Raw genomic sequence first — 23,000 nt, forward strand, 5'->3', positions numbered from 1 at the left:
GTACTTTCTAAATGGTGAAAAGCTTGAATCAGTGGAGGTCCAAAGAGACTTAGGGGTCCATGTACATAGAGTAAAATGTCATGGACAGGTACAGAAAATAATTTAAAAGGCTAATGGAATGGAGGATTAGAATATAAGGAGGTAGAAGTTATGCTACGGCGATACAAAGCCCTGGTTAGATCACACCTGAAATATTGTGTTCGGTTCTGGGGAAGGATAATTTGGCCTAGGAGGGAGTGCAGCGTAGATTTACTAGAATGATACCTGGACTCCAAGGGTTAAATTTATGAGGCGAGATTACACAAACCAGGGTTGTATTCCTTGAAATTTAGAAGATTAAGGGGTAATTTGATCGAAGTTTTCAAGATATTAAGCGGAACTGATAGGGTAGATCGAGAGAAACTATTTCCGCTGGTTGGGGAGTCTAGGACTAGGGGACATAGCCTAAAAATTAGAGCCAGGACTTTCAGGAGTGAAGTTAGGAAACACTTCTACACACGAAGGGTGGTAGAAGTTTGGAATGCCCTTCCGCAATCGGCAGTTGATGCTAGTTCAATTGTTAATTTTAAATCTGAGATTGATAGATTTTTGTTAACCAAAGATATTAAGGGATATGGGGCTAAGCCGGGTATATGGAGTTAGGTCACAGATCAGCCATGATCTCATTAAATGGTGGAACAGGCTTGAGGGGCTAAATGGCCTACTCCTGTTCCTATGAAGGGTCACATCCAAAACAATAATCTGATTGGCGTGTGCGTTTTTTGTTGTACCCTAGTACTACCTTGTGTCATTCTCCTTGTAAACCATTTCAGATCTTGCTCTTGTGTCTTCCAGCAGAAGCCTGAAAACTTGATGGGACTGAAGTTTCTCTAAATTGGTGTAAAACAGACTATTGTCTGTGCCCCATTCTGCAACAAACAAAATATTGCTGACTGGTTTTAAAGCCAAGAATGTACATTTGCAAAAGTCAGTAAATCTTAAAAGTATGAATAAAATAAAAACTGAAGTTTTAACTGTATTCACTGGACCCTATTATTACAAACCTCAGAAGCCCAAAGTGAAATATTAGTGGTCTGGATTTGGACACAGGGCTGCACCCATTCCCCCCGGTATAGCTGGGTAAAGAGAAAGTTGGGCTCAAAAAATACTTTACAATGACTCTCATTCCTTGCATTCTGTTGCAGTTAAACATCCACTCTAACACTTCTGTAAATCTTGTGACAATGGACGTCATCTCCATTCATGACCTCATTCTGGAGGCGTGTAGTGGCATGTTGGGCCTGACTGAGGTCTGGATCCTGACGTGACTCCTTCACTCTAATAGAAACCTGGCTTACTGGCAGCAATTCCTTTGCCCTTATCAAAGCTGTCTGACCCAGTGACACATTCCACCACAGGGCTTACCCAAACCGCTGTAGTGGTGTAACTCTTACTGCCAAGTCCCATTTCGGTCTTTTCCCCAACTCCTCCGGCACCTTTTCCTTCTTCAAGCGCCTCAATCTCTACCACCTCATTTAATAGTTTCGGCATCTACAGCCCTCCCAAGCCCCACAATTTCCTTCTGAGATCTCCTCACTTAAATGCCTCATTGTTGACTTCAACCCACACCTAAACTCTCTATGTCATTCTCTGATGTGGAGATGCCGGTGATGGACTGGGGTGGACAAATGTAAGGAATCTTACAACACCAGGTTATAGTCCAACAATTTTATTTTAAAATCACAAGCTTTCGGAGATTATCCCCTTCGTCAGGTGAGTGAGTGAATAAGAGGTTCTCAAATCGCATATCTTATATTAGGCTGGGACACCATCACACCAATCAAAAGGTGTCGTTGGTGTTCAGACAGGTTAGCCACGGAAAACAGTAGGTCCCAGTATGTTGAATACACATTGTGTCAAATTACACAGAGAGAAAGAGACCCAAAAGGCAGAGAAAGAGAGAGAGAGAGAGAGAGAGAGAGAGAGAGAGAGAGAGAGAGAGAATATATTAAAAACAGATAACTTTTTCTTCCCCTTGCTGGTGGGGTTACGTGTAGCGTGACATGAACGGATACCACCATCACACGAGAGGACACCACCCACCAGGTACATGGTTCATACTCCTGTGACTCGGCCAATGTTGTCTACCTCATACGTTGCAGGAAAGGATGCCCCGGAGCATGGTACATTGGCGAGACCATGCAGACACTGCGACAACGGATGAACGGACACCGCGCAACAATCGCCGGACAGGAGGGTTCCCTCCCAGTCGGGGAACACTTTAGCAGTCAAGGACATTCAGCCACCGATCTTTGGGTAAGTGTTCTCCAAGGCGGCCTTCGAGACACACGACAACGCAAAATCGTCGAGCAGAAGTTGATAGCCAAGTTCCGCACCCATGAGGACGGCCTCAACCGGGATCTTGGGTTCATGTCACGCTACACGTAACCCCACCAGCAAGGGGAAAAAAAAGTTATCTGTTTTTAATATTCTCTCTCTCTCTGCCTTTTGGGTCTCTTTCTCTCTGTCTGTGTAATTTGACACAATGTGTATTCAACATACTGGGACCTACTGTTTTCCGTGGCTAACCTGTCTGAACACCAACGACACCTTTGATTGGTGTGATGGTGTCCCAGCCTAATATAAGATATGCGATTTGAGAACCTCTTATTCACTCACTCACCTGACGAAGGGGATAATCTCCGAAAGCTTGTGATTTTAAAATAAAATTGTTGGACTATAACCTGGTGTTGTAAGATTCCTTACATATGTCATTCTCCTCAAACCTCTCTCCACCCTTGTTCTCACTCAATCACGCGCTTCACGTAAATTTTTCCACACACATCCAGCTGCTTTACCTCACCATTTCACGTGGTCTTTTTAATCCCGGAGGTCCTAATCACTCATAAGGGGCTATCTCTGACCGCTAACTCATTTTCTTTACGACTTAGGTCTCCATTTTTCTCCAACCTCAATACCCTCACAGTCCACCCTTAGAAAAAAAAAACTTGCTCCCAGTTCCTTCAAAAATTCACTCTCAGATTCACAGCTCCCTTTCCTCTAGCCCTCCACCTCTGCTGCTGACTGGCTCAATAGTTTGTGTGTATCTGCCTTTAATGTCCTCATTCCAGCAAGTCAAATACGGTCTCTCATTTCTGTAATTCCCGATCTACAGTTTCTCTTTTCACTTGTTTAAATAAGATCACAAGCTTGAGCATACTTTGCACATGAATGGTCTCAACATCACTATCAAAACTGTCTAAACCATGCTAAGTACTTTGGTGGGTATGATAATGTAGTGATTAGGTTACTGCACTGAGGCCTGGGCTAATAATCTAGAAAACGGCATTTTGAGAATTTGAATGGAGTTAAAAAATATCTGGAAATAAAAAGCTGTTATCAGTTAACAAAAAAGTGACCATGAAGCTACTGGATTGTTGTAAAAACTCAGCTGATTCGCTAATGTCTTTTAGGGAAGGAAACCTGCCATCCTTAACTGGTCCAGCCTATGTGACTCCAGTCTCACACCAATGTGGTTGACTCTTAACCTCCTCTAAAGCAGCCTAGCAATCCACTCAGTTCAGGGCAACTAGGATGGGCAACACATGCCAGCCTTACCAGTGATACCCACATCCCGAGAATGAATAAAAAACCGTGCCTTCCTCTCCTCAACAAAATCACCAGTGACCCAAGTGAGATGATTTAAATATACTCATAGCAATAAACACCGCGAAATAAACAGTTATCTCTATGACTGTTATGCAATAAGTGCAGACCTCTTATCTTTCAGACTACAAAAATCAGAATTGCTAACATTTGGGAAATGATTGGAATGATACACAGTTAACTGAAAGTTGCAGTATGTGCAAGCTTGTTCAAGCAGTTGATTGTTGCTCCAATGCTGTGGAATCGGCCCTGCAACATAAATGGGCAAATTCCACAGCACGAGAAACAAAGGATATTAAAAAAAAGATTTGCATTTATATAGCGCCTTTCATGACCTTAGGATGACCCAACGCACTTTACAACCAATGAAGTACTTTTGAGGTGTAGTCACCGTTTTGAGGTGGGAAACGCGGCAGCCAATTTATGCATAGTAAGGTCCCACAAACAACGTGATGTTGGTTGAGGGATAAATATTGGCCAGAACACCGGGGATAACTTCCTTGCTCTTCTTCGAAATAGTGCCATGAGATCTTTTACGTCCACCTGAGACAGCAGACAGGGCCTTGGTTTAGTGTCTCATCTGAAAGACCTTCTTTGAAAGATTCTTCTTGAAGTACTGTAATATGTTCTTAATTTATGTTGAATTTATAAGTAGCAGCAGGAGTAGGCCATATGGCCCCTTGAGCCTACTCCACCATTCAATAAGATCATGGCTGATCATCTACTTCAACTCCACTTTCTCGCCCAATCCCCATATCCATTGATTCCCCAAGAGTCCAAACATCTATCGATCTCAGTGTTGAATATACTCAATGACTGAGCATCCACAGCCCTCTGGGGGCTAGAATAATATTTGCATTTATATAGCACCGTATCACGTCAGAATGAAGTTTAGTGACTGTCTTATGCAGGCAAAAGTAGCAGCCATTCTATGCCAGCAAAGGAATGAATGACCGACCAGCTAATCTTATTTTACTGGTATTGGCCGAGGGAGGAATATTGCCATGACACCAGGAGAACTTCCTGCACGTCTTTGAATAGTGCCACAGGACCACCTGACCTACTGCAAACAGCAGATCAGACCTCAGTTTAATGTCCCATACAGAACAGAACAAAACAAATAGGAACTTAAGAAAGGTCTTGTGTATGTGAAATCAAGATGCACTGTCCCAGACTCACCAAAACTAAATGCTCTTGGCAAAAAATGTGCCACCGCTGGTTTTGGACCAAGCTTGATCACAACGCAAGTGGATTCATCTGATAAAGTACGTATGCTCGAAGCCAAATACTTTTGACTTGGTGAGACTCTGATACGTTGAAATTGAGCATCCTTTGTTTGAAGAAACTGCAGCTGGTCCAGGCATAACACAACTTCAGGAACTTGATAACCTTTGGAAATAAATAATGTTTCACACTGTACAGCACAAAATAGAACAATTAAAATGTTCAGTTACGAATCAATAGTACAGAATACTGTTCCAAACATGCAACTGCACGTCCTTCTATGATGGGAATAAATTCCTACGATGTTGTACAAAGTCAGCAATTATAACAGCATTTTCCCTTTTTTATATACAGGCTTTTTATATAAAATTAACAGTCTCCAATGTAATGGCTCGATTTTAACTTGGAGGCGTAAATCGGGAAGACTCCATGACATCCTCGGCATGAGGTCCGGGTAATTCTGACTCCTGGGCCTCATTTCCATTTAACCGACGGGCTGCCCTACCGATCGTGCTGGAAATCCGACAGCCTGCCCACATGATGCACGTAATTTCTAGCGTACCTCCAGAGGCCTATTTAAAACGAGGTTGCATCCCTCATGTTTAGTTTTGCTTGTCCAACAGTTGAAGAAATTTTAGCACCAGAGATGAGTTGAACTCAAGATAATATTAAGCATAAAATGGTGACAGTTAGATTTGGAAAAATAGAAATCTCTTAATGACTGGATGGTAGTAGGCATGTGCTAAATCACAGCAGGTTCAGGAGTTTGGACTTGTGGAAATTGACCATTAAATTTTAGCGAGTCATTTTTTCTGTGTCAATTTTCTTCCCTTCAACCACTCTTCTAAGTGCTGACTTATTTGTCGCTGGCAGCCCTCTGGTACGTTGCCAAAATGGCTATTCTTCATGTGAGAGTCCAGACAGTGAATGCTGGCAGGCTTTATGACTGTGAGCCTAATCCTCACACTTGACGTTACAGGCTTTTCAGCAGGAGTCGGTAGACAGTGATCAGTAGCGATAACTCGGGACGATTATTTTTTATCTCCATAAGTCAGGACACAGAGCTTCTGACTCAGAGGCGAGAGTATTACCAACTCAACCAAACTGACATTAAAGGTAGATGTTGGGCTACAATGTGTTTGTGCCTGATTATGATGCCTTCAATGGTGAATAGCCTGTTTGGAATCACACATTAAAGATGATCACTTGGGCGAGATATCAGAACACTGTCAGCTCTGGAAATGTACCGCAACAAAACTCAGTGCTTTTAGAAGAGGAGAGGAAAGGAAATTGGAGGGGTATTTTTTGATGTAAATTGTCTCAAGCTCAATTTTAATTTACAAAATTATTTACTTAGGTTTTTACAGTGGAGAATTAGATTTTGGAGTCTCAGGAGCAAAAAGAAATTTGATTTCAGCTGTTCAAATAGACTATCTGAATGAACTGGTGCAGCATTATTTATTCTTTTTGCACACCTCCAGACTGGTCCACAAGATTGAGATTGTTACAGCACCATTTAATTAATGGCCCTCAGAAAAAGAACGATCTTAATGATCAGCCTCATATCTGGATGTCAACCAATATCCCTGAGGTGAAAGGGCCCTTCTTACATTACAGTGTTTGAGTGGTTTCAATTGGGCTCTATTCCTGTGTGATTTCTATGCTGATTATGTTATACTGAAAGACAGTACCATTCTGCAGTCTTCTGTAAATACAGCCATCTTCTTCAAAGTACTCAAGGTCATCTACTTGCATCTGCGGAAACAATTAAACAACAGTTGCCACATCAAAATCTCATCACAAAACACATCTATTATTATTCACACAAGCCAGTACTCTATTGGCCTTTGTCCCTACCCAACACAGAAGAATGAGGTAAAAAGAACATGAAAAATCTATTAGACATATACATGTTTTACTGGGTCAGAAAACCGATTAAGCCCAAATAAGATGGCAGGATGTTTTTGTCCTTTGAGCGTCTGACTAGAATTTTATAACTTTTATTCTAGTGAATTTGTTCAAAAACTAAACACTCAGGGAAAAATGGTACATATAATGTTTCCAACTGGGGCCTTTTACAAACAAAAATGTATGTTGAATGTTTAACTTGGCCTCTGGTCAATGAAGCAATATTAATTCTATAATATCAGTTTGACAATTGGTGGCTAATAGACTTCTGACCTTTTTCTGTCCTGTTTTTAATAAGTGGGATACACATACTGGGACCTTTGGGTTACTGATCAATCAAACAATAAAATATCAAGTGGCTGAAATTCTATGGAAATTGCACCGGGTCTCCACTGTTTCCAAGAGTTCCCACAGGACCTAATAAGAGATGCAATTTCCCCTCGCACGCCTTACTTTTTTTTGAAAATAGGAACAAAAAGAGGCCTCATTTTGTTTCAGTGGGGGAGGTGGGAGCACCTTGGCACCCCTGCTCGCTGGCCACTTACACCAGCCGATTCAACCTCTTCTGGTAGGGGCTGCCCCAGATGCACCCCTTAAGCACCAAAGGCCCACTTTCATGGCCCCACCCCAAGCACACAAACTTTGGCGGGGTCAACAGTGGCAGGTGGACGTATCCGAGCACTTATGCCTCAAAAGCTTAATAGGTTATGGTAAGAGTGAAGTTAATGATCTGAATGTGGGGTATCAAACCATGGCCTGGGGCATTCTGCAGCTCCCAAACACTCACCACCCAGCCCACAAAGCTCTGGCAACTCGATTTCGACGTGCTAATAGTTCTTCCTCTGTTGATTTTGCCATTTTGAATTTTGCTGTCCTAGTAATTTGGGAAGCTCTGTTCTCAGCATTGCTCCCTCACATGTGGATAAATCCTAATTCTGAATGCCAACATCTGTTATCTTGAGGTATATGCAAATTAGTGCAAACTTTCATTTGTGATGATGGGCTCCATGATATACATCCAAGTGACCCACAAAGACAATTAATTGGGTAACTGTGACCTAGAGGAAAGCACCAAGTCGCAACCCCCCCCACCACCCAACAAATGTTTTGGAAATATAATTCAAAATTGAGTAGACAACATGTAGCAGTTTGGTATGCGACGTTTAGCAGCAGTAATTATGCTGGGCTTTGCTGGCACTGGGAGTTTGTTCTATGGCATGCCAATACTGTGGAGGGGGAAACCTGGATTTGGTCGCATTGGGTGTTGGAATGTAGGGTTTCTTTTACTGAGTGACTCATGAGATCAGGCAGTACTTGGGGAAAGATATGGGTTTTGGAATGACTGGTGTCTGGGAGCATAGGGGGGTGGTACCAGGACCTGGTCGCATTGTTCCGACTTGAAACAAATTATTAAGTGGAAAGTCTGTAACTGTATTTGCTGGCATTGGCTGCCTCAGTCCATCTGCTGCTGAAACCGTCAGCCATGCCTTTCTCTCCTCCAGACACAAACTATTCCAAAGTTCTCCTAGCCACCCTCCCATTCTTCACCCTCTAAACTTCAGCTCATCCAAAACTCCACTGTCCGTATCCTATCCCGCAACATGTCCTGCTCACCAATCACCCTGTCCATGCTACATATGGCTCTCAGACCCTAAACGACTCCAATTAAAAATTCTGATCCTTGTGTTTAAATCCCTTCATAGCACAGCCCCCTTCCCTATCTCTTCAACTGAGGTCATCAGATCTCTGTCCATCTGGGACCAGCTTTGGCACATGCCATGAGCAGTGTCTCATGAATTATTTATTTTAGATCTTTTGTGTTTGTTGGCTTACTAGCATGTTATTTCTGTAACTAGCACAGGTTTCCTTTTGGATAACTGACATTTCTTTTGGAACTTAGGACACATGAGTTCCTAGGAATGTGTCATTATTTGCAGGTTTCTGGGAATGTGTCAGGTGAGGACAGGATTGGGCTTGGCTGTAAAGCAGCCTGCCAACTCACCTTGCCTTGGCTCATACCTGAAGAATGGAAGCTTGGGCGAGTACCAGAGGCAGCAAGTGCCCGTGCAACCATACCCCAGTACAAGTCAACATCTACAGGGGAGAGAAAATGTCCCTTTCCTATTTTGTTCTTCTTTCCTTCCTTAAGTTCCTCCACATCATATTTCCAAACAAAAGAGTGAGCAGCTAATTAGAACCCTCTGCCAACATTACTTATGAACTGATTGCTAGGTGTGGCGTAAGCTTTCTCACCCTCTTGTGTTTCATTTCTTTATTCCAGCAAACCACCTTGATTACACTTGGATCTTCCTGTATTGTACAGCTGATGCAAGAAGATAATACATAGAAGTTATGTTTAACACTCCGTGCCACCGCCGTTAGTGTACAAGTACTGTCCTACTTGTATGTTTTTAATTATTGAGGCATCAATTTCATGCTTGAGTCTTTACAGATATATAATCAATGGGTGAAGATCCAAAGCTTGCACATTAAGAGTGGCCACTTGGACAACGTACTGTGCTCCATCAAGAGATGTCTTAAAACTGTAAAATCAATGGTAATTAACTATTTTGGGCAATATGTAGTAATAGATTTTTACTCACCACAGGACTATTACTGTTGGAAACATATTTGTTGCATATTGCTTCCAACCTCTTTTTAAGTTGATCTTCTAGTTTACTGTACTTGTGTGATTTAGATTTGTAATATTTTAGTTCTGCTTGCAAAAGTTCCTTGAGAAAAAACACAAGTATGCCCTTCATTAGGAGAAATCCCAAAGTATTTATTTAACAGTTATAAAGACAATACTATATATCTGTTTCTCAGATCTAGATGATTTCAATACTTTCCGAATCATCTAGATTTGATGATTTGCTGTAAGTTAAGGTTGTTTTTCTAAAAAAGCTTTCTAGCTGTGAAATGAAGATAGGGTGCAGGAATTGCAGTTTCAAAGGCTAACGTAACAGGGAATTGCTCAACACATTCAACAAAAATAAACTGTTTAATTAGACAACACACATTTTCTTTCAAAGCACTGAGGCCATTTTTTCCCCTTGTAATTCATTTTAAATGAAACATGATATCTTGTTTTAAAACTTTGTTAATCTGATAGCTGAACTGTCAAGGTAGATGTGACCCCTGAAATGACAGAATATTAAATTAACACAGTTTTTCCTTATTACAATTGTGGATGTTTAATATTACTATTTTCTCTCAACAATTTCACATTAATTCCCAGAAACAGTTATTGGCCTCTACAATACAGAAATTGCACTTCTCACCTTTGCAGAGTTGTGTTATTTGAGGGGTTAATGATTGAGGGGATAATGTTTATTGCATTAGAATGGTGGATGTTAAGACTTTAAAATCTGGCCTTAGTTTAAGTAACAAATATAGACAGATTAAAAAAAGGATCAAAAACAGTAAATCCCCAGGGATGGGCAATGTTTATCCCAAGATATCAAGGAAGATGAGGGAGGAGCTTTGCGAGGCATTGACAATCATTATGAGGGAGCCATTGGACACTGAATAGCTTAGAAACAGGCTAAAGTTGTAAACATTTTCAAAACGAGTGACAGATCAGGCACAGGCAACTACAGACTCGTTAGTCTTACTTTAATACCATGTAAACTAATCCAATTATCAGGTCTAAATTTGATTATCTGTACATTAATAACCTAGTTAACAGCAATCAACAATGAATAAGAAAAGATCCTGCTTGACCAACATCCTATTTTGAGGAAGTGACATCTCAAGGGGACTACGGCGATCCCTGTGACATTGCATCTAGACATTCAGAAGATATTTGACAAAGTTATGCATGAAAAGTTATTAAAAACTCATTGCAGAGAGGATTCAGGGTAAACCTTGGATATGAATAAGAAATCTGAATGATACTTTAGTTAGAGACATTATATCATGCTGAAAGGAAGTGCTAGAGATCAGTGTTGAGACTACTACTGTTTTTAATTTACAACCTTGATTTGGACTCAAACCCAATTCAGAATAAATTTGCAAATTATACCAAACTAGGAAGGGCATGGAATCAGAAGAGCCAGCTCAGAAATTACAGATAAGTTGGACAAAATACATTAAGTGGCAGAACAATGCAGATGACATTTAATAGATAAATATACAGTACTGAACATAGGAAGAAAAATGGGCACCATTACTTCTCTATAAATGGTCTTGAAGTAGCTAAGGATGAAGTTGAAAGAGACCTAGGAATCTTAAACATGATACTCAGCTTCTTCAACCAATACAGAGCAGCAAACAACAAAGCTAATAGAATGTTATAAACTATATGGCCAAAACAGTCAGAGGAAATCGTGATCAAACTGTATAGTGTCCTGCTCAAATCATACCTTGAGTATTGTGTCCAGTTTTGGTCACGAGACACAAGATAGACATTCAAGTGATGGAGACAATGCAAGGCATGCATACATAATTCAGTCATCATTTTAAAGTCATATGTGCTGTTCTTATTTTTCTTTTTCCCTTTAGGAGGTTTCTATGTCCACATTTATAATGGAAGCTGCTTATGTAAACTTGTCACACTGTAATTAGAGCACCACCACCACCACCACCACCACCAAATGGTAGCACTGCATAACCTCCACTGGTAGGAAGCTATAATTACAGGTTGACCAGTTTACATAAGCAGTTTCCATTCTAAAAGCCGATGTAGCAAAATACAATAGGAAAGTTGACAGGAAGTACACTCAGACATAAGTTTTAAATACAATAGTTAGGGATAAAACACAAAACGTGAAAGCAGCAGGGCAGAACTAGGCACAACCATAAGTGTAACACAATGTACATATATGGAGAAATTATAAAAAATATAGAAGGTAGAGATTATTAGAATCACTTTCATCGCCCTGCAAGTAGTGGATAAAGCTTAATGTAAGAGGGCGATACTCACCTGATTAAAACCGCGAGATAAATGATTTTTTCCCATTTCTAAATTTTTATAGCTTCTCACAAGGCTGGTGAAACGCCGGCTGTTAGACCGAGTTTCATACGTGTTCCTTAACAGACCGCATAGAGTAAAGCACCTGGATTGGTGAATGCCCAATTTCACCTTTTGCAGCAAAATTACCACTCGAGGCATTTTAATCCCAATCCACTCTTTGAAATGAATCAACAAGTTTAATGCACGTCAAAAAAAAACCTACAGGGAAATCGCTGCATTAAGTGCACACTGCAAGAAAAAAAGTCAAGGACGTGAAAGGGCTATTCGGCCCTACGAAAAACCCACCTATTCTCGTATCTTAACTCTCCCCCCACCCCCACCAAAAACTTTTATAATTACTGAATATTCTTCAAACTACACGAGGAAGGAAACACTAACAATAACTAACGATTCGTCCTCTGCAGCTCACGTCCCACTGCACAATCAGGTGCACGCGCTAGCGAGTGAGCCACCCCAAGACAGAACAAATCCATCACTCTTCATCCAATCTCCAGTGGCTTTCACGTCGATTTCAACTCAATGTTGATAGCTTTGGTCTTCAGTTCCTTCTAACCGGAAGTAAAACAAATGCACGCGAGCCGGCTATGACTGTTACTTTTTTTTTTGCTCCACTTCCCTCCGTCCCTTTTTAATTTCTGTGCCTTGAAAAGACCAGAACATTGTGAGCGGAAAGCAATCATCAACACGAATCACTGTGAACGCGTGACATTCAGATAACCAAAAAGAATCCCAAACTCGTTTAAACAGAAACACTTTTTTTTTTATTTGTTGCAAGTATTTTTGTAACCAGTTGATTGTTGCCGCTGCTCGAGACCGCACGGATGGAATGCGGCCCCGGGAATGAGAATGCAACGCCCAGCTCCGAACCAGCTGCTGGCAGGGGCTGTCATGGAAACGGGAGGGCGCTTGAGCTGCTGGCCAGTCCCAACCTCAGCCCAAAGCCGAGCCTGGCAAAAGCCCGGTGGAAACTGCTGCAACGGGTAAGAAACAAATGAATAGGGTGTTGCCGAGGAGATTTAGCATTTTATTATTTTTTAAAAAAATAATGTGCGTACACTAAAAGAGCGGGAAGGGAGAAGGTTTGCAACATGATTGTATAATACTATACATCTAAAATGCCATTTATCAAAGTGCTGTATAATATATCACATATCTACTATAAATTAGCCGGTTTCCCATGGCATTGCGCACGGTGTCAAGACCAAGTATATAGTCTTAAGAATAAGTGGAGTTAGAAGACAAGGGATAATGGGACCAAGGTGTACAGACATAATTTAGCTCCCATTTTAAAGTTATACATTCTGTTCTTATTTTTATTAAAATATTCTATTTACATATTGTCCCTCCCCTTTGAAAACTACTGTCATCATCCACTCTACCAAAAAAACACCCTCAATACTTCTGTCTTACAAACTTCCACTCCATCTCCAACCTCCCTTTCCTCTCCAAGGCCTTGAGCATGTTGTCACCTCCCAAATGTGTGCCCATCTTTCCCACAACTCTTCAATCAGGTTTCCATCCCTGCCACAACACTGAAACTGCCCTAACTAAAGTCACAAATGACATACATTGTGACTGTGATCGTAGTGCACTCTCCTTCCTTGTCCTTCTCAACCTCTTTGCAGCCTTTGACACAGTCGGCCACATCATCCACCTCCAATGACTCTTTCGTTATCCAGCTCAGTAGGACTGCTCTCACTTGGTTCCACTCTTACCTATCCAATTGTAGCCAAAGCATCTCCAGCAATCACACCCCCGCACCGTTAACTCTGGAGTCCCCCCCCCCCCGCCAAGGATCTATCTGCGGCCTCCTCCTCTTCCTCATCTACATGCTGCACCTTGGCGATATCATAGGGTCAGGTTCGACATTTACATCGAGGGCGCCCAGCTATTCCTCTCCACCACCTCTCATTACCTTTCCACTGCCTCTGTGTTGTCAGCCTGCTTGTCTGACATCCAATCCTAGATGAGCCTCAATTTTGTCCAGTTAAATATTGGGAAAACCATAGTCATCGTCTTCAGCTCCCGCCACAACCTCCGTACCCTTCCAGCAAATCCATTCCCTACCTAGCCACTATCTCAGGTTGGACCGAACTTTTTGCAATCTCGGTGTCCTACTTCGCCAAGAGCTGAGATTCCGACCCCGTATCCTCTCCATCACAAAGGCTGCCTACTTCCACCTCCGAAACATCACTGGTCTCTGCCCCAGCCTCAGACCATCTGCTGCTGAAACCCTCACCCATGCCTTTGCCGCCTCCAGACTCAACTATTCCAACGCTCTCCTGGTTGGTGTTCCATCCTCAAGCGTCATTCAGCTCATTCAAAACTCTGCTGCCCATTTCTTGCTCCAAATCCTACTCACCATTACCCTTGTATTCACTGACCTAAATTGGCTCATGGTTCCCAATACCTCAAGTTTAAAATTCCCATTCTCGTGTTTAAATGTCTTCATGACCTTTCCTCTCCATCTCTGTAACCTTTTCGAGCCGTGTAACCCTCTGAGAACTCTGCGTTCCTCCAATTTTGGCCTCTTATGTATAGCCCACTTCTTTTGCCCCACCACTGGTGGCTATGCCTTCAGCTGTCCTGGCCCTAAGCTGTGGAATTCCATTTCTGAACCTCTCCACCTACCTTTTTTTTGTTTTTAAGACCCTCCTTAAAACCCACTACTTTCACCAAGTTTTTAGTCACCCCTCTGAATATCTCCTCTTTTGGCTGGGTGTCTTTTTTAAAAATCTGATTATGTTCCCTTGGACCGATTAAAGGTGCTATACAAATACAAGTTGTTATTGTTTGTTGTAACATGCCCACACTTATAATGAATACTGCCAATGTAAATGTGTCATGCTGTAATAGGCAGTTTCCATTATAAATGTGGGCATAGGAATTAATAATGGAACAAGTTGAATGGACGTGCATGCAGATATGTTTTTATATGAGAGATAGATATTTATCAAAATATTAAAAATCTAGCATTAAGTGCCCAATTCCTGTACGTATTTAATTTTCTTCCAATGCCATGATTATTCATATAGATTAACACTGAGAGTCATGACAGAAATGTTGACACCTTGGGCATAATTTTTCCATGGAGCTAGGGGGGTGGGGTGGGGAAGATAATCGGACTCGCAACCCGGAGGTGAAGTTGGCCGGCCGCAATATGCGATGAAGGCAATAAATCTTCCGGGTTTTGCGCCCGGCAGCCAGCCTGATTGGCTGGCTCTCGGGCGGGAATCTGAGAGTAGGGAGGAAGAGATCGTAGGGCCTTGGAGGACGTGGGGATTGGGGGCTGGGGCTGGGGCTGGGGCTGGGGGTGGGAGGTCATCAGGTCATCAGAAGTTCGGAAGTGTGGAGGGGTCAGCCAATCGTGCCAGGTGAGCTCGTTGGGCCTGGCTGAAGCACTCCTGCAGTGCTATAAAGGCACTCACCTCATGGATCCGGCCCTTCTCATCTGCTTTCACAGAATCAGAAGCGATGGGCGACCTGTTCAGTTAAGGTTAAATTTGTTTCACCTTTTATAATACACAAAAAATTAAGTGCCTGAAGTGCTTAAAGTACCTAAATTGCCCCTTTAACTATCAGCCCACTGGCTTTAAGTGGAGACAGAACTTCCAGGTTTCTGTTGCGTGCACATCCTAACGTGCCTAGGTTAAATCTGGAAGTGGGTGTGTTGGAGCTGGGATGCCAAAATCAACCATCTTTACTGCCCTCCTGTTCTTGGGGGTTTAAATTACCCCCCTATGTCAACATTTATAAAGTCAACAATTCTATTATGCCTCTTACTGCTAATTTATATGTAAAAAATTTTGTTGTCACATCTCTTGTATAATATTAAACATTGACTTAAAAAGGTTAACCAATTGAAATAGTCAAAAAGTTTTTTGAAAAATAAAGGTTTGCTCTTTTGTTTCTCAATAATTGAAATTTCTAATGTCTAAAATAAGGTTTTAATCAAAAAAATTTTTTAAATTACCTATTGCGCAATAACAAACTTTTGCATTTTTTTTCTTTTTTTCATGTGCAGAAAAACCAAAAAAAACTAAAATAAGTGTCAAATTAAAATTTTATTATCTCAGTCCAGGATGCACTCCAGTCCCTGCGGTGCCCACCGGTCGCGGAAAGCCTCAAGCGTACCGGCAGACACCGCGTGCTCCCTCTCCAGGGCCACCCGGGCGCGGAGAATTCCGCGGAAGAGAAGCAGACAGTCGGAGCGACCGCCCCCACGGGCCACGTCTAATCTGGACCTGTGGATAGCCACCTTGGACAGGCCCAGGAGCCGGCCCACAAGGACGTCTACAGACCTGCCCGCCTACACCCCCCCCCCCCCCCCCCCCCCCCACCTCACTGGACGGTCAAAGATTAGGAGAGTGGGACTGAAGTGCAGCCAGAACTTGAGCAGCCCCCTTAAATAGTCAAACAGGGGCTGCAGCCTTCCACACCCTGTGAATAAATGAAACACGGACTCGTCCAGGCTGCAGAAATTGCAGGCGGCCTGGGCGTCCGTGAAATGGTGTAACCGCCTGTTGGTCGCGACTGCTCCGTGCAACACTCTCCACCCCAGATCCCCAATGACACACGGGAGGATCCCCGAATAGAGAGCCCTCCACTGGGGACCCCCACCTCCGCCGGACGGCAGGATGGTCGCCAGGGCGTGTCCGGCTGAGAGACGAGGGCGAGGAAGTGGAGAGTGTGCAGGAGCAGCAGTACAGGAAATCCCTCCACGCAGAGTGAAATGGCACGGAGGGAATTTCCAAGAGACGGCTCAAGTTGTGAGGCACAGCCCCCCCGAGGGAGGTTTTGGGGCCTGACGCCGATGAGGAATTCCATCCGAATGGGGGTCAGGTCGGACGGGATGGCTCCACACGCTTGAGCCTCCTCCACACCCCGAGTGGAGTCAGGGCCGAGTGCCCGTTTCAACGCCCGGATGGCGGTGGCCGCGTCCTGGACACGCTGCAAGGACATCCATGCAGCCAGTGTCCCTTGCGCCATCCAGCCCGCCCCTCCGCCATCCAGGATGTCCCTGACTCTGGTTACCTTACTGGCCAGGGCCCTCCGCTCCATCAGCCGCGAGCCGCTGGAGCCAACACCGTGGAGGAACAAACTTTTGCAATGAATTGTCTTCTGTGTCTTTTTATGCCTTGTTACTTAAGACCTCAGCCTCTCCCAAAAGCCTGGTCTTTAACTTGATAATTTTGCTTAGAACTGACTCTGGGAGCTGAATTTGGATTGTGCAGTCTGAGCATGTAGAGCATACCTGATTTCCCAGGATGCATCAGTACTGTTCAGCCAGGTAACATTTATTTTGTGTTTTTTTTGAAAGGCTGTGCGTGAAGAAGGAAAAGAGACGGCTGATTATACGCCTGTTGTAACTTTCGCCTTGTGTTCTACAAACTACAGACAGTGCAGTCTTTCCCTTTTTTAATAAACCCATTAGGAGACTGGGATTGCCCCAGTGTCATCAACCCAAATAAAACAAATCTAACAAAAGTGTCCCCTTCCCAAAGAAAGGAAACTTATCAAATGAAATAATATTATTTTCGCTATCCACTACACAGTCCAGTTGTCTTTGCTCATTGTACTTGAGTTCACTTATTGAATTTTGAAGCAAACAGCCTTTAATTCTCTCACCTGATTTTTACCTGTGTTATGTTGACCGTTAGATCAGCTTGATTATGTTATGTTGAGAGTTAGAAAATATAAACATTCTGAGGTAGAAGTTCAATTGCGGTTCTCCCAGTTTTTGCACTGTTTCACATACCAATTTTGTGGTGGGGATTTTTGGAGCCATTTTTTGCTGCATTTGGAAAGTCTTCAATACTAATTAGGTTTTGGAGCGATGACTTATGGCTGCAGGAGTACTGGGAAAGGTGGGAATGTTTCTGGGAATGCCATAAAGGCTGCCAGACCAGGGGGAACAGCAGCAGCAGCAGCAGCAGCAGCAAGCACGGCAGCACAGACCTGCGGAGGCGCAAAGAAGATGGTGAAGGAGGCAATGGACTAAGGATGTCTTGCAGCATGCGGATGTTTCGCAACAGGATGTCTTACCTTGACATGACCGAGGAGCAGTGTGTGAAGAGGCTGTGCTTCATCAGACAGGCAGTCACTGACCTATTGCCAGAATTTTAAATAGATATCCACTTACCACTGACTCTCCAGTCAGAGGCAATAGTCTTTTCCCTTTATAATTTTAAAAACCTCCATTAAATCTCCTTTTTTAGTTTTCTTTGCTCCAGTGGAACGCACCTAATATCTCAAGTGTCTTCTCATAACTACATCCCTGGTATCATTTTTGGTGAATCTGTGGTTTTAATATCCTTTCAATATGGGGGTGACCAAAACTGCACACAGTATTCTGTGGCCTAACCAATGTTTTGTCTAAATCTTTACTCTTGCACGCTATGCTCCTATTTGTAAAACCCATAATGCTACTGGCCTTTTTTATGGCTTTATCTACCTGTACGCGCACTATTAAGGACTTATTTATTTGCACCCCTAGGTGTCTCTGTTCATCCACAGCTATCAGTGACTAGATTAGAAGTTCTTTTGTATTAGATCTTGCCAACTAGCTCTCGCAGTTGGAAACAAATCCTCTTTTGCAGCCTCTTCAGGCTTCCTCTGTTCTTCATGTTGAGCTGGTGGCTGCAGCGTGATTTCTTCCTTCTCCACAAGGTGAAGAAGTTGTGCAATGTTTTTTTTATTAGTTCATGGGATGTGGGCGTCGCTGGCAAGGCCAACATTTATTGCCCATCCCTAATTGCCCTTGAGAAGGTGGTGGTGAGCTGCCGCCTTGAATTGCTGCAGTCCGTGTGGTGAAGGTTCTCCCACAGTGCTGTTGGGAAGGGAGTTCCTGGATTTTGATCCAGCGACGATGAAGGAACGGCGATATATTTCCAAGTCAGGATGGTGTGTGACTAGGAGGGGAACGTGCAGGTGGTGTTGTTCCCATGTGCCTGCTGCCCTTGTCCTTCTAGGTGGTAGAGATCGCGGGTTTGGGAGGTGCTGTTGAAGAAGCCTTGGCGAGTTGCTGCAGTGCATCCTCTGGATGGTATACATGGCAGCTACAGTGTGCCGGTGATGAAGGGAGTGAATGTTTAGGGTGGTGGATGGGGTGCCAATCAAGCGGGCTGCTTTATCTTGGATGGTGTCGAGCTTCTTGAGTGTTGTTGGAGCTGCACTCATCCAGGCAAGTGGCGAATATTCCATCATTGCATGATTACCATGATTCTTGACACTTTAGCTGGATTGTACTGCAGGATGCCCCCATACCTGTTCAAGCACCTGAAGCGCCACATCAGCATGCCAGTGGCGTGCTCTTTGATTACTTTGTCCCTGCCATAAAGATATAGTGAGCCATGGTTGCATATCATAGCCTTGATCACTCAAAAGCCATCCTGCCACTTGCCTTTGTCGGTCAAATAATTGCGAGACAGTAAACCGTCTTAAAATGCAGACATTGTGAGAGCTGCCTGGAAAGTGAGCATTGATTTGCATAATCCTGTGATGAAGGTTCCAAATAAGCTGGACATTTAGAGAATGTAATCATTTTCCATTCATGTAGGTATTGGAATTATGCAATGGAGCATGTAGCCAGCACCTCCGACAGTGCAGTATTCCCTCAATACTGCACAAGAGCAGCAACGTTGTGGGAACGCTATCACCTGCAAGCTCCACTCCAAATCACACACCACCCTCACTTGGACATATATCGCCATTCCTTCATTGTTGCTAGGTCAAAAAACTGGAATTCCCTACCTAACTCTATTGTGGGAGCACCATCACCTCAAAGATTGCACGGTTCAAGGAGAAGCCTACTGCCACCTTTGCAGGGCAACTAGAGATGGGCAATCTATGCATCTTTGCCAGCATTGCCCATATCCCAAGAACAAATTTTTAAAAATACACAGAAGTACAGGGAGACTCTCATGAGGAAACCCAACGTGGTTCCCTGAGAGGGCAAAAATGACAATGAGGCAGCAGTTGCCACAAAGGTCCCTCAACAGTGAAAAGGAGGAAGAACACAAAAGAAGAATTCTCCTTATAGTTTTAAGACTGAGCTCTTTGAAAGTGATTCCAAATGCAACTCTGGCTCAGCAATACAATAAAGAAGTAACAGAGCAGACAAGGGTAATGCAGTACCTTCGCTAAGGTACCGCGTTGTAGACGCATGACTAAGGTTAGAGCATATGGAGTTAGGGGACAGGTAGCAGAATGGATAACAAGCTAGCTACAAAACAGAAAACAGAGAGTAGGGGTTAAAGGTAGCTGCTCAGACAGGCAAAAGGTGGGAAGTGGTGTTCCACAGGGATCGGTGCTGGGACGACTGATGTTCACAATTTATATTAACGATTTGGACTCTGGAATCGGAAGCACAATTTCAAAAATGACACCAAATTGGGGACTGTAGTTGATATAAAGGAAGAATGCGTCAAAATGAAAGAAGACATTAATAAACTTAGAGAATGGGCATATAATTGGCAAATGAATTTCAATGTAGATAAGTGTGAGTTGGTGCATTTTGGTTGGAAGAATAAGGAGGCCGCATACTCCTTGGAAAATAAGAGTCTAAATGGGGTAGAGGAGCAAAGGGATCTAGGAGTACAGATACTTAAATCACTAAAAGTAGCAACGCAGGTTAATAAGACCATAAAAAAGGCAATCCAAGCACTGGTGTTCATTTCTAGAAGGATAGAATTGAAATGCAGAGAAGTTATGTTAAACTTGTATAGAATCTTGGTTAGACTACACTTGGAGTACAGTGCATAGTTCTGGTCTCCATTTATAAAAAGGATATAGAGGCATTAGAGAAGGTGCAAAAAAGATTCACAAGGATGATACCAGAACTGAGAGAATAAACTCATCAGGAAAGGCTGAACAGGCTGGGGCTCTTTTCTCTAGAAAAGAGAAGGCTGAGGGATGAGCTGATAGAGGTCTTTAAGATAATAGGGTTTGATAGGGTAGATGTAGAGAAAATGTCTCCACTTGTGGGGGAGTCCAAAACTAGAGATCATCAATAAATGATAGTCACTGATAAATCCAATAGGGAATGCGGGAGAAACTTCTTTACCCAAAGAGTGGTAAGAATGTGGAACGTACTACTATAAGGAGAAGTTGAGGCAAATAGCATAGATGCACTTAAGGGGAAGCTAGATAAGCACATGAGGGAGAAAGGAATAGAAGGATTTGCTGATAGAGTTAGATGAAAAGGGGTGGGAAGAGGCTTGTGTGGAGCATTAGCGCCGACATAGATCAGTTGGGCTGAATGGTCTGTTTCTGTGCTGTAGACTCTAACTTGATGTAACCCTAGACGCACTTTTTATTTAAATGGGTAGATGAATCAACGATGCTGTCAGGTATCAGTGATACCGGCAGGAACACTGGGATACTGCCTGAAGGATGTTAGTACAAAATTCTGGGCACATTTACAGCTGCACGAGTGGCAGACAGAAATACTACAGGAAAACTGCATAAGGCAGTGAACTAGAGGAACCCTAATTTGTGTAAGTTTCATCCAATTTATGCACGTTTTTCAGGTTGACCAGAGCAGAAAATCTAGGCTTTTGCCTTTTACCTGTTCCTGCCCTTATAATACTAAATCTTCAGACTGAACCACTAAAATATCTATATATTAAAAAATTTTGCGTATGGCATGAACTTCTTGTCAAGATTTTTGATAACACTTTTATATCAGCATTTACAATTGAAATTCCATATGTAAACATTTGTAACAAATTTTCCTGCGTGATCAACTGCCTGTCAAGATGTAGTTGCAGGCATCCTGCCCCACGTGCTGCTGAAGTACGTCCTGTTTCTGGCTCCCAGCTGCTAAGCCCCAACCCACACATTTACGTTTAAGGCCTGCACAACTTTCCTGGAAATTATGTTTAAGTTTTAAATTTGTGCATTTCTTTTTAAACTGTGCCTGCGAGACTTTGTGCTGCTAACCCTGATTTGATTTTTATGCCTTCATTGGGCCTCAAGCCCCAGCCTGCTCAGTCCGTTTTAAAAGTACGTCTCCCTCAGGCCCCTGTTCCCTTCCGGTCCTAGTCCTGACCCCGTTCTGCCTGATTCTTCTGCCTTACAGACCAGCTTTATGGTTGCCGCTGCTTCCTTCAACTCCATGTGTTATTTACATTTTTTGCTCCTCTGGTCCTTCGTCCTCCACCCCGGGCCTTTTTCTTCAGCCCGATCGGCTATTTTTATTCTGTTTCTGTTCCCTCTCTGATCTCTCCAACCCCAACCTCAGGCCTTCACACAAAGTATGTGGATGCTGGGTCAATTGAAATTTTCAACACTGAAATCTATAGATTTTTGTTGGGTAAGACGGGTATCAAGCCATATGAAACAAAGGCGGGTAAATAGACTTGTGATATAGATCAGCCATGATCTAATTGAATGGCGGAACAGGTTCGAGGGGCTGAATGGCCTACTCCTGTTCCTATGTTCTGAAATGCCCAGAAAAGAGATGTGGGGAATTGAGTGGACAAAATGAGAGGCACAAAAATCTGCGTGCAGATGGCTCACTGCAGAAGATTTACTAGTCTATATAAGTTGTTGTGCAATCAATAAAGATGTAAACTGCACCCTTTATGAACCATTGCTATGATTGAGTTACAAGACAAATGTGATTGTATCAGCAGGAATGATCATCTTTTCTTTCAACAGGTGCTAAAACAGAAGAGTGTAGATAAAGAAAATCTGCAGCAGGTTTCTATAAGAAGATGTTTGACTTTCAACATATTTTCCACAAATGTGCTGAAGAAATTGGAGGCAGATTCTGATAATGAAATGTGGGTTGAGTACACATGCATTCCCTATCCACAGTATAGGGTGTATTTAAGGTAAACTATTTTTTAAAAATGTCTTGTTCTTGTTTGTTTGATGTGCAGTTCTAAATTACAAAAATGTTAATTTCAGTTTACATGACCTCTTCTAACCCTGATCCCCACCTCACAATTTGGAAGACACGTCATCCCTTCTTTGACTTCCACTGTGCCTGTTTGCACACCACACACACTGTTCTGTGACTGACAGTAAAGGACGGCAGGCAGGACAGCAATTTGCTCCCAACCTCCTTACAATGCTGCACTTTAGCTGACTGCTAGAGTAATCTACCCACCTCATTGGGAAAGCATCTTGCCTCTACTTGGATGCAATTTTCTAGACAGTTCAGCCAGAATCAGGGAACCTGCTCCATTGAGCAGTAGGGGTAGAACCTATATCTTGCCACAGTATGGTTCACCGAGTTACT

General features: G+C 42.9%; 2 protein-coding genes across 7 annotated transcripts in view; one reads left to right on the plus strand and one right to left on the minus strand.

Annotated features, from left to right (window-relative positions):
* The window catches only part of prepl (prolyl endopeptidase like), a 47,949-nt gene extending 35,728 nt beyond the window's left edge, over nucleotides 1-12,221 (minus strand). For 2 of the 3 annotated variants that reach the window (XM_067988779.1, XM_067988778.1), the window contains exons 1-5: nucleotides 11,702-12,218; nucleotides 9,381-9,509; nucleotides 6,561-6,624; nucleotides 4,825-5,034; nucleotides 782-908 (exon numbers count right to left, since the gene is read on the minus strand). In XM_067988779.1, the coding sequence (XP_067844880.1) occupies nucleotides 782-908; nucleotides 4,825-5,034; nucleotides 6,561-6,624; nucleotides 9,381-9,509; nucleotides 11,702-11,890 (719 nt within the window). In that variant the 5' untranslated portion in view covers nucleotides 11,891-12,218. Of the gene's footprint in view, nucleotides 1-781; nucleotides 909-4,824; nucleotides 5,035-6,560; nucleotides 6,625-9,380; nucleotides 9,510-11,701 lie in introns of all 3 variants that reach the window. The other variant, XM_067988780.1, reaches the window with a different exon arrangement.
* A 133-nt stretch (nucleotides 12,222-12,354) lies between these two features.
* Nucleotides 12,355-23,000, plus strand: part of camkmt (calmodulin-lysine N-methyltransferase) — a 261,921-nt gene continuing 251,275 nt past the window's right edge. For all 4 annotated transcript variants that reach the window (XM_067988781.1, XM_067988783.1, XM_067988782.1 and 1 more), the window contains exons 1-2: nucleotides 12,355-12,732; nucleotides 22,415-22,590. In XM_067988781.1, the coding sequence (XP_067844882.1) occupies nucleotides 12,574-12,732; nucleotides 22,415-22,590 (335 nt within the window). In that variant the 5' untranslated portion in view covers nucleotides 12,355-12,573. The remainder of the gene's footprint in view (nucleotides 12,733-22,414; nucleotides 22,591-23,000) is intronic.

This window comes from Heptranchias perlo, chromosome 8 (assembly GCF_035084215.1).
Source record: "Heptranchias perlo isolate sHepPer1 chromosome 8, sHepPer1.hap1, whole genome shotgun sequence".
NCBI classification, from domain to species: Eukaryota; Metazoa; Chordata; class Chondrichthyes; order Hexanchiformes; family Hexanchidae; genus Heptranchias; species Heptranchias perlo.